This window comes from Mus caroli, chromosome 5 (assembly GCF_900094665.2).
Source record: "Mus caroli chromosome 5, CAROLI_EIJ_v1.1, whole genome shotgun sequence".
NCBI classification, from domain to species: Eukaryota; Metazoa; Chordata; class Mammalia; order Rodentia; family Muridae; genus Mus; species Mus caroli.
The window spans coordinates 131,050,053-131,061,492 of NC_034574.1; the positions used below are offsets into that span (position 1 = coordinate 131,050,053).

The 11,440-nt window shown below is 43.2% G+C and overlaps 1 protein-coding gene across 3 annotated transcripts in view; it reads left to right on the forward strand.

Annotated features, from left to right (window-relative positions):
• Stag3 (stromal antigen 3) overlaps positions 1-11,440 on the forward strand; it is a 32,862-nt gene extending 21,422 nt beyond the window's left edge. For 2 of the 3 annotated variants that reach the window (XM_021161888.1, XM_021161887.2), the window contains exons 26-34: positions 270-371; positions 1,820-1,968; positions 2,152-2,280; positions 2,362-2,519; positions 7,708-7,888; positions 8,060-8,161; positions 8,433-8,505; positions 10,777-10,848; positions 11,077-11,440. In XM_021161888.1, the coding sequence (XP_021017547.1) occupies positions 270-371; positions 1,820-1,968; positions 2,152-2,280; positions 2,362-2,519; positions 7,708-7,888; positions 8,060-8,161; positions 8,433-8,505; positions 10,777-10,848; positions 11,077-11,085 (975 nt within the window). In that variant the 3' untranslated portion in view covers positions 11,086-11,440. The remainder of the gene's footprint in view (positions 1-269; positions 372-1,819; positions 1,969-2,151; positions 2,281-2,361; positions 2,520-7,707; positions 7,889-8,059; positions 8,162-8,432; positions 8,506-10,776; positions 10,849-11,076) is intronic. The other variant, XM_021161886.1, reaches the window with a different exon arrangement.

The following is an 11,440-nucleotide window of genomic DNA, read 5'->3' on the forward strand; positions in this document are numbered from 1 at the left end:
CTCCCTCCCTCCCTCCCTCCCTCTTCTTTCTTTCTTTCTTTCTTTCTTTCTTTCTTTCTTTCTTTCTTTCTTTCTTTCTTTCTTTCGTACATCTGGTTTCTTTTGGACACTGCAATATTTAGAGATGAGGTTTAGTCTAAGTTACTGTTGAGTTACTGTTTTTCCTACCTAATGCTCATTGGGAAGTTGTTTGATTAGGGATGTGAAGGAATAAATCAAATTTTTTCCCCCTGTGGTTAACATTACTGTCTTCACTTCTTCTCTCTTAGTTCTATGAAGACTATGGTGACATTATCAAGGAAACATTAACTCGGGCAAGACAAATTGACAGATGTCAGTGCTCTCGGATCCTGCTCCTGAGCCTAAAGCAGGTGCTTTTGCCTGGAGGCATATAATCTGTGGTATACTCTTCCTAGATTCCCACCTTACTGTCTAGCCCCAGCAGTGTAGGGATGCAAGGTTTTTTGTTTTGTTTTGTATTTTCAAGACAGTTTTCCTGTGTACTCCTGATGTAGACCAGGTTAGCTTCGAACTCACAGAGATCCTCTAGCCTCTGTCTCCCAAGTGCTGGCATTAAGGGTGTATAACACCACTGCTTGGCTGCTGCAAAATTTTTAAGGACAGAAGTTTTCTTGAATCTCATTTCTTGTGACAGGTTTGTTCATACCTTATAAACTCTGTCTTAGTCATTGTTTTATTGCTGTGAAAAAACACCATGATAACTCTTAGAAGTATTTTAAATTGGGGCCTTGCTTTCAATTTTGGAGGTTTTAGTCTTTATCATCATGGCAAGGGGCATGGCAGCATGCAGGCATTCACTGGAACAATAGCTGAGAGCTACATTCTGATCCTTAGGTAGAAATAGTGCTTGGCTTGACTTTTTGAAACTTCAAACCTCATCAGTGACACATTTCCTCCAGCAAGGTCACATCTCCTAATCATTCTAATCCCTGGTGACTAAGCATTCAGATATATGAGCCTATGGGGACCATTCTTATTTAAATATCCACAGACCTTAAGATAACTGAGCAGACAGTTTCCTCCTTCCACAAGCCTCATAGAAATCAGTTATTAATACCAATACTAAAATGATAGGAAAATTTAAAAAAATTTGTTTATGTATGTAGGTGTTTTACCTGAATGTATGACTGCACTGTGTGCTTACATAGCTAGAAGAGGGAGTCAGATCCCCTGGGAATGGAGTAATAGATGGTTGTGAGCCACCACGTGGGTGCTAATTGAATCCAGATCCTCTGGAAGAATACCAAATGCTCTTAGCCACTGAGCCCTCTCTCTCTAGACTCTATGGAATTCCTGATTTTTTTTTTTTTTTTTTAGTCTGCTTTTTTACAGCATCCTTCATAGCTGGGGTCGAGAGAAGCATGTACCACTATGTGAGTGTGGTGATCAGAGAAAAGTGTGGAAATTTGTTCTTTCCTACCTTGTGGATTTTGGGGATTGAATTCAGGTAGTCAGTCATGGTAGCAAGCACCTTTACTCACTGACCCATTGCACCAGCCTGATCAGAGATTTTTATCTCTATAGAGCTAGGGTGCCAGGATGGCTTTTAGTGGTAAAGTACTTGCCTGCAATGTACAAGGCCCTGTGTTGAATCCCTAGGGGCACATTTTTGAAAACCCTCATGGAGCAAGGCTGAGGTGCTCTGCTGCAAGGGGTCAGGATGTGGCAGTATCTGGGTAGGAAAGATAGCAGACGGCACTCCACACCCAGCCTTGTAGGGTCTCTAGTAGAGAAGAGTTAAGCTTTTCTTGAGCTCCCTTTTCTCCTTTTCCAAATGTGCCTTGTCTCCTGCACACAGCTCTACACAGAACTGATACAGGAGCAAGGACCCCAGGGCCTGACAGAACTGCCAGCCTTCATTGAGATGAGAGACTTGGCCCGGAGGTTTGCCTTGAGCTTTGGACCCCAGCAGCTCCATAACCGAGATCTTGTGGTCATGCTGCACAAGTAAGGAAGTGCTGGTTGGAGGTTGGGTACAGGGAGGGCAGGGAATAAGGTCTTGATGGGAAGCATAACCATGTGCAGAAGTAGCAGGCAGGCTGGTGCTGAGTGTGCTTGGGCAGCAAGAATGTAGGGATGGTATAGTTGGGTGTTTCAGACTCTTAACTGAACTAATTCTCCCCAACCAAGGGAAGGCATCAAGTTCTCATTGTCTGAGCTTCCTCCTGCTGGTTCTTCTCGTGAGCCCCCAAATCTTGCATTCCTGGAGCTTCTTTCAGAGTTCTCCCCTCGCCTCTTCCATCAGGACAAGCGGCTACTGTAAGTTAGTGGTTGAATAGAGATGTGGATTGCAGAAGAGTCTAGAGACAGCTCAGTTCATTCTCTGTACCATCCCTTTAGACTATCCTACCTGGAAAAGTGTCTGCAGCGTGTCTCCGAGGCACCTAGCCATCCCTGGGGTCCAGTCACCACCTACTGCCACTCCCTCCACTCTCTAGAGAACACAGCAGAGGCCAGCCCTCGTGGACCCCCCCACTCCAAGAAGAGGTGTGTTGAAGGTAAGAGTTTAGGGTTGGGGTTGGCATCAGTTCAGCACCAAATCCCAGTTGCCTTTGCCCTAATAACAGGAGATGGATGGGGTTTTGATCTTTTTCAAAGTTATACTTTGTCAAATATTTTATCAGGTACCCACTATCATTTATTTTCTTCATTGAGAAATGATATAGAAACTAATGATAAAGCCAAAGATTGAACCAAGCATTCTTGTTTCATTGACAGCAAACAATACATTAATTTCTCATAACTTTCAGATTACCACTTGTCCTAAAATCTACCTAATATCTTTAATTTTCTTTTTTACATCATCTCTAGTAATATTCTAATCTGTTTCATATGCTAATGTGCGTTTGCCAATATGTACTTTAAATTGTAACTTTGATTTTTTTTTTTTGTTTTTTGTTTTTGTTTTTTGTTTTGTTTTGTTTTGTTTTGTTTTGTTTTGTTTTGTTTTGTTTTGTTTTGAGATAGGGTTTCTTTGTATTCTCTGGCTGTCCTGGAACTCATTTTGTAGACCAGGCTGGCCTCGAACTCAGAAATTCACCTGCCTCTGCCTCCCAAGTGCTGGGATTAAAGGCGTGCGCCACCACCGCCCCTCCCGGCTAAATTGTAACTTTGAAACTGTCACAGCTTTAATGAGACATAATTTATAAACCATAAAAGTCAAAGTTATCCTTTTAAAGTCTATACTTCAATAGCTTTTATGTTTCCTTGACAAGTTTTATTAGTGGACATGAGTGTACATGCGTGTGCGTGTACACAGGTGCCTTTGAACTGAATTGAGATCTGTAAGAACAGGACATGCTCTTAACTGCTGACTGTCTTTCCACTACTTTTTTTTTTTAATTTTAGTACTTAATTAAATTTTTTTGTTGTTGTTATTTTTTTTTTTTCCTTTAAGACAGGGGCACTCTATTTAGTCCTGGCTGTTCTGGAATACACTTTGTAGACCAGTCTGGCCTTGAACTCAGGTAAATCCTTCTGCCTCTGCCTCCCGAGTGCTAGGGACTAAAGGTGCGTCACCACACCTGGCAAATTCATAATCTTTATGTAAGACTTTATCATTTTAATTTTATTAGTCTTAAGACTATTTTAAGTGTGTGTAATGTGTATAGCATGTACTTGCCATATTCTGCATGAGGAGGCTAGAGGGCAGTGCTGTAATGTTGAGTTGACTCCCTCCATTACATGGATTCTGAGTGTTGAACCCAGGTTTGGAGTTTTTCCAGCTAGCACTTTTACCTGCTGAGCGATCTCACCATCCCACCAGTCTTTAATGTTCAGACATTTTCACTGCTCCAAAAGAATCCGTGTCCCTGTTATACTCATGGTTCTCCCTGTCCTCCCAGCCCCAGGCACTGTTACTGACCTTCCTCTTTCTGAATTTGCCTCTGGCAGATACTTTATCTAAGTAGTGCCAATATTATTGTGAGGCTTTGTGTGTCTGTATTCTTCTGCTTAGTCTTTTTTTTTTTTTTTTTGTTCTTTCTATAGCAGAATAATAGTCTATTGGATGGTCATTACCCGATTTACTCATAAGTTGATTAGCATTTGAGTTGTTTCCATTGTTAGACTGATGTGCATATCATCATTAAAATTCACATACAAGGTTTTGAGTGGACATACCTTTGAGATATATTTGGGAATGGAATTTCTGGCTAGGTCATATGGAAGCTCTACATTTAACTTTATAAGGATCTACCAAACTGTTCTCCAAAGTGCCTAGATCATTTTATATTCCCACTAGCAATGATTGGGTGTGGTTCTGTTTTTCCACTAATTCGCTTGTGGTGTCCAGGCACCACTGCACACCAAATGGGGAAGGATGAAGCAGAACCAAGTTCTGCGGTCCACTTCTTCTCTTGGAATGTCCAGACTCCAGTACACACCAGTAGGAAAAGGATGAAGCAAAGTCTGGAACTGGTAGGCCGGCAGGACCCTGGTCCTGCAGTGAATGCCTGGGGTAAGAAGGTTTCCTCTGAAGATTTCAGTGTTACAGCTCTTTTACATTACGTTCAATAAAGCAGCTCTCTTAGATGGTATTAAAGAAACAGCTTGTATGCATACACTTTATTCAGGGTGAATAAAGTGTTGTATAGTTTTGGGGAAGGGGTGGGCAAAGGTCTGAAGGCTAAGGTACTTAGATGTCTCATTAGCATGGGGAAGCATTCCAGGAATTTTTTGCAGGCTACATGATGTTCCTCAGGTAGGTGAGGGGTCTGAGATCCCCTGGGTAGAGAAGAGGAAGCCCCTCAGACAAAGGGAGTCTGCCATTTTGCATTGAGCTCAGGACTTCCCAGTAATGCCAGACTTCAACCTTAGCAGTGGAGTTTCCAGACAATTGGGAGCCCAAGTTCTTCTTCCTCTCTCAGTGTTTGTGACTGTCTGGGCTTCTTGTGTTTACCTTCTAGTGACTGAATTGGTATCTCATTCTTTTCAGTTTGTATTTCCCTATTGGATAACAAAATTGAGTTTTTTACTTCATGTTCCTTTTTTTCGAGATAGGGTTTCTCTGTGTAGCCCTGGCTGTCCTGGAACTCAGTAGACCAGGCTGGCCTCGAACTCAGAAATTCACCTGCCTCTGCCTCCCAAGTGCTGAGATTAAAGGCATGCACCACCACCAGCCTTTACTTCATGTTCTTATGGACAGTTGATCTTTGGCGAATTGCTTATTAAAATGCTTTGTCTATTTTTCTTTGAGACAAAGTCATGTATAGGCCAGGCAGGACTTGAACTCTATGTAATAGAAGATGACTTTGAACTTCTGATTTTTCTTCCTCCGTTTCCCAAATAATAGGGTTACAGACCATGGTCACCATTCTCATCTTCTTCAAAATTGAGTTGTCTATTTATTGTTGAGTTGTTAAGGGTTCTTTACACATTCTAGATAGATGTTTATTAGATAAAGAGATACAAAAGTGTTTTAGCTGTTTTTAGTCTGTTGGTTAGTTTGTTAGTACTCTTAATTATGATGAATTCCACTTTACCTATTTTTTAAGGTTTTTTTAATTGGGTATTTATTTCATTTACATTTCCAATGCTATCCAAAAGTCCCCCACACGCTCCCCCACCCACTCCCCCACCCACCCACTCCCACTTCTTGGCCCTGGCGTTCCCCTGTACTGAGGCATATAAAGTTTGCACGACTAATGGGCCTCTCTTTCCACTGATGGCCGACTAAGCCATCTTCTGATTCATATGCAGCTAGAGACACGAGCTCCGGAGGGTACTGGTTAGTTCATATTGTTGTTCCACCTATAGGATTGCAGATTCCTTTAGCTCCTTGGGTACTTTCTCTAGCTCCTCCATTGGGAGCCCTGTGATAAATCCAATAGCTGACTGTGAGCATCCACTTCTGTGTTTGTTAGGCCCTGGCATAGTCTCACAAGAGACAGCTATATCTGGGTTTTATTCATTTCCATCACCTGTTTGGTCGTGTTTTCCTGCAATTCTTTAAGGGATTTTAGTGCTTCCTCTTTAAGGTCTTCTACCTGTTTAGCAGTGTTCTCCTGTATTTCTTTAAGTGAGTTATTAAAGTCCTTCTTGATGTCCTCTACCATCATCATGAGATATGCTTTTAAATCTGGGTCTAGTTTTTCAGGTGTGTTGAGGTTCCCTGGACTGGGCGAGATGGGAGTGCTGGGTTCTGATGATGGTGAGTCGTCTTGGTTTCTGTTAGTAAGATTCTTACGTTTACCTTTCACCATCTGGTAATCTCTGGAGTTAGTTGTTATATTTGTCTCTGGTTAGAGATTGTTCCTCTGGTGATTCTGTTAGCCGCTATCAGCAGACATGGGAGACTAGCTCTCTCCTCTGAGTTTCAGTGGTCAGAGCACTCTCTGCAGGCAAGCTCTCCTCTTACAGGGAAGGTGCACAGATATCTGGCGTTTGGACCTCCCTCCTGGCCAAAGATGAAGGCCCAAAAGCGGACCTGCCCCAGAAGCTGTGTTGCTTTGGCCTGTCACAGAAGCTGTTAGCTTCTGTAATCCACACTCTCACCTGCACAGACTAGTCTCGGAGGGATCCAGGAACCAAGATGGCTCCCCCAGGTGCTCCTTCAAAGCCCTCCCGGGCAGGGCAGATACCTATCCTCTGGCCAGGAAGGTGCCCGGATGTCTGGAGCCTGAAAAGGGGGATGCCTCAGAAGCTCTGTGGCTCTTGCCTGTCCCAGAAGCTGTTAGCTTCTGTAGTCCACACTCTCACCTGTGCAGACTACTTTTGGCGGAGTCCGCAACAACTAAATCTAAATACTCCAGTGACAAGCCCTGGCAGATCCACCATTGAAACCAGGAGACACTAGTAGCTACATCTTGCCCTCTCGCTATCACTATCCAAAAGTTCCTATCTCTCTTCTGCCTCCTTTTTCCCCTCTTACCTATTTTTTATTTTTTTAACTTGTGCATTTCATGTTATGTCTTAAGGAACCATTCACTTGTCCAAGTTCACAAAGATTTATGTATGGCTCAGCCTCTCATGTCTATAATCCTTCATATAGGTTAATGGCAGCAAATTTTGGGTTTGTTTCTCTGTAGATACATGGTCACAGAGAAGGAAGGGTCAGTAGAGGTGTGAATGTTCACTACTGGCAAATGGTGATGTATATTTGGCTGCAGTTTTAAAATCACATTACCTGAGTTTTCTCAGGGAAAGAGCCTAGGTGTGGACACTTGAGTTGGTGGCATCATCCTTCTTTTCCCTCTAGTTAGCAGAGAAAGTACCTGTACTCAGCTTCTCTTGTAAGAAGACACTAGAGTTGCCATCCTTTTATCTTCTGACTTCAGAAAACTGTATCTCCCTGGCCCTTATGCATCTGTTTCAAAACCAGTTACCATCAATCTAGAATGGATAGGATTTCATAATTCATTGCCTAACAGACTGCTTAATTTTCGGTAATCAGTCATCTCCCACATTTGTCATCAAATATCTATGTTCTCTGTGAAGTGTATTTGTTTCTATATTGTTTCCTAGGTAGGTAGTATTTTCTAGGATAGGAGCTGTATATAATGACACAGCATGGCACTGTAGCACCAGGTACATGATTATGTAGGGCTCTGCTCATTCTTGAGATGGAACAAAATAAGGCTACATAAATTTTTCATTCTTTTCTGTTTAACTTTCCCTTAAGAAACAAGGGACATGTTTATACAAGTAGCTCTGATTTATTTGATATGTGTATCTGCTTCTTTGCAGGCCCCTGCAGGCCTCAGGAAGAAGAGTCCTCATCCCAGGAAGAAAGCCTTCAGCTGAACAGTGGCCCTACAACCCCTACCCTCACCTCCACAGCAGTGAAGAGGAAGCAGTCTCTGAGGACAGTGGGCAAGAAGCAAAAAGGTAGACCAGGACCAGGATCAGGACCAGAGCTGATCTGCAGGTGAGGCCAAGGGAAACTTTGGTGTTTCTGTTCTTCCCCCTGCAGTACTGTCTGATATGTGGGTAGTTCTGGTGCTTTTATAGCTGCAGTGTCTCCTCCACACTCTGTGCTGTTTTCTCTTTTTACTTTTTGCTTTTTTATCAAACCCTGTCACTGCTTTATTCTCAATAGTCAGCAACTCTTAGGCACCCAGAGGTTGAAGATGTCAAGTGCACCATATTTCCAGATTCGATGTGATCCTTCAGGCTCTGGCTTGGGCAAGCAGCTGACCCGGTGAGGTTTCCCTTCTCATGCTGGTGTTACCTATTCTTACTTCTCACCTGAGCCAGTGCTTCTTGGATTGTCTTGGTCCCAGAACATTCTTTCCAGTATAGCATGTCTCTCCAAGTATACAAAGGGCTGTTCCTCCAGAAGTGGGAGTGAGTACTAGAGCCTAAGTCCTGCCCCTCCTGCTGCCAGGCCCTCTTTTTCCATGCCTATGAGAAGAAACTCAGGGGGCCTGAAAGGACCATGTAAAAGTCTCTACTCTTTGCCACTGTCACAGACTCAGCCTTATGGAAGAAGATGAGGAAGAAGAGCTAAGACTTCTGGATGAAGAATGGCAACGTGGAGACAAGGTCTGAATCCAGCAGTCCTTTCTCCTAGAATGCAGAGAGAGCCTGAGACACCTATTCTCAGTCTTCGTGATGACCTTTTTGTAAAACTGCTAAAGGTTATTGGAAAGAATCATAGAGGGAAAGAGGAAAGTTTGCAGACTTAGTTCAGGCTTTAATTAAATAAGGAGCTTAGGAATGACCAGAGGTAGTCATTTACACGCATAATCTCAGCACTTAAGAGACTGAGGCAAGAGGATTGCTGAGTTTAAGACTACATAGTGAGTTCTAGGCCAGTCATGGCTAGACAGTGAGACTCTGCTTTTGAAAACTGGTAGGAAAAGAAGTTAAAAATGCAAAGGCCAAGCCGGGCAGTGGTGGTGCACACCTTTAATCCCAGCACTTGGGAGGCAGAGGCAGGTGGATTTCTGAGTTCAAGGCCAGCCTGGTCTACTGAGTTCCAGGACAGCCAGGGCTACACAGAGAAACCCTGTCTCGAAAAACCAAAAAAAAAAGCAAAGCTTAGCAAGACAGACAGTTTAGTTGATAAAGGTACCTGCTGCCAAACCTGAAGGCTGGAGTTCAGTCCCAGTCCCAGACTGCATGCGGTAGAAGGCAAGAAATTATTCCCAGAACTTGTCCTGTTCTATAGTTTGTGTACATACATAATTTTTTTTTTAAAAAGGAAAAGAATTAGAATAGCACATTTCTTCACAGTTTCCAAATAAATATTGCCACTGAATCTTCCAACAGTCGGAAGAATTACCTAGAGCCAGGAACAGGATACTCACAGTCTACTTCCTTCTTTCCTCTTTCCTGACAAGGCTGTCTATCCCTGTCCCTCCACCCACCCCTTTCTCTTCTCTGGATACCTGATTTTTAGATGGATGATCTGATCTAGTGAACAAAACAGAGAGCTTGAAGTGAGGTCACTTGAATGTGAGTCCTTAGTTTCATACGAATTTATAGCTGTTGCTTGTCTAACTTCCATTTCCCCATCCTTACAATGGAGAATTTACACATAATTTAGAGTACAAAGCACCTTATAAACTGCAAAGGATTATACCATAGCTCAGAGAAGCATGGCTTATAAATGGCAGGCATTTATTCCTTCAGCTTTGGAAGCAAGACATCTCCCCCCCCCACACACATTGTTTTTATTAGATTATTTTCTTCATTTACATTTCAAATGCTATCCCAAAAGTCCCCTATACCCTCCCCCTGCCCTGCTCTCCTACCCACTCACTCCCACTTCTTGGCCCTGGTGTTCCCCTGTACTGAGGCATATAAAGTTTGCTAGACCAAAGGGCCTCTCTTCCCAATGATGGTGACTAGGCCATCTTCTGCTACATATGCAGCTAGAGACACGAGCTCTGGGGGTACTGATTAGTTCATATTGTTGTTCCACCTATAGGGTTGCAGACCCCTTCAGCTCTTGGGTATTTTCTCTAGCTCCTATATTGGGGGCCCTGTGTTCCATCCTATAGATGACCGTGAGCATCCACTTCTGTATTTGCCAGGCACTGGCAAAGCCTCACAGGAGACAGCTATATCAGGGTCCCTTCAGCAAAATCTTGCTGGCGTATGCAATATTGTCTGCGTTTGGTGGCTGATTATGGGATGGACCCCCGGGTAGGGCAGTCTCTGGATGGTCCATCCTTTCATCTTAGCTCCAAACTTTGTCTCTGCAACTCCTTCCATGGATATTTTATTCTGTATTCTAGGGAGGAATAAAGTATACACACGTTGGTGGAAGCAAGATATCTTGAGTTTCGGTAAACATAGATGGGTTCTGGTAAGGCCCCATTGCTAGTTGCAGGCTGTCTCACATGCAAGCAAGGGCAAGCCATTGTTGGCCTCTTGTGAAGGCACTAACAAAGTTCTAAGGGCTCCATGTAAACAGCATTCCAAAGGTCACCTCTTTTATGGTCTCTAAGGGTCAGGATCTCAACATACATATCAGGTAGGTCTTGCAGGAGGTAGATGGGAGGAAAGGCTGCAGAAATTCTGTCCACACTAAGCTAACACTGTCTGCTATTTTATTGTATGCTCTGGGTAAGGGAAGGAAAATTCAAATAGCACCTTCATACTTCTGTTCAAATAACCTGTTGAGAGGGCTAGGGTAATCCCAGTCTCTGGTTCCAGGGCTGGATGCTTGTAAAGGGGCTAGCTTGGAGGCCAAGAGAGGAGTCAGTTCTCTGATTTATTCATTGAGACTTCAGAAGGAACCATGTTTCTGTTGGTGGGTAGAATTTCAGAATAATCTTTCTAACTTTTGACTCTTGTTTGCTCTAGATGCTTCATAGCCCTTCTTCTCCCAGTGAACATGGGTTGGACCTATTAGATACAACAGAGCTGAACATGGAGGTGAGTGTTTTAGGGATAGTATGTGTGTGTCCTTGGAAGTGAGGGTGGCCAGCTGTCTATCATTCTAATAGATAGAAAGATCAGAACCCACAGGCAGCTGTCTCTGGTGGTCTTCAGGAGCCCATGTGGGAGAACTAGACTGGCTACCCTAGAACACATAGCCTTCTGTTTACTATTTGTTTATTTTTCTCTATAACTCCATATCTTCCATATTCCTTCTTGTTGCAGGATTTCTGATGGGACTTTAGGCCTCTCCCCTTCTCCACTTACCACTGCAAGGCCTTGAGTGAGCAGAATGAAGGAGTAAAATGAAGCATTCTTTGGGTCCCAGCCAAGTACTTTAAAGGAAAAGAGAAATGGCCTTATTTTTCAAATCTCCGTTTCTTTCTGAAGTGGGTGCTATATATAGATGCTATGAGCCCTGTCGTCCTTAATGCACCATAGCTTTATGCTTTTGCCTGTTTGCAGTGATAGGAGTTGGGTAGGGAGGGCTTTATGTCAGCACTGAAGTTTAGTAAAACTTCTATTTGATATTTTGTCCCCAAACACTGCCAAACTCTCAATAAACATGTTCAGCTATTTCATAGGTATG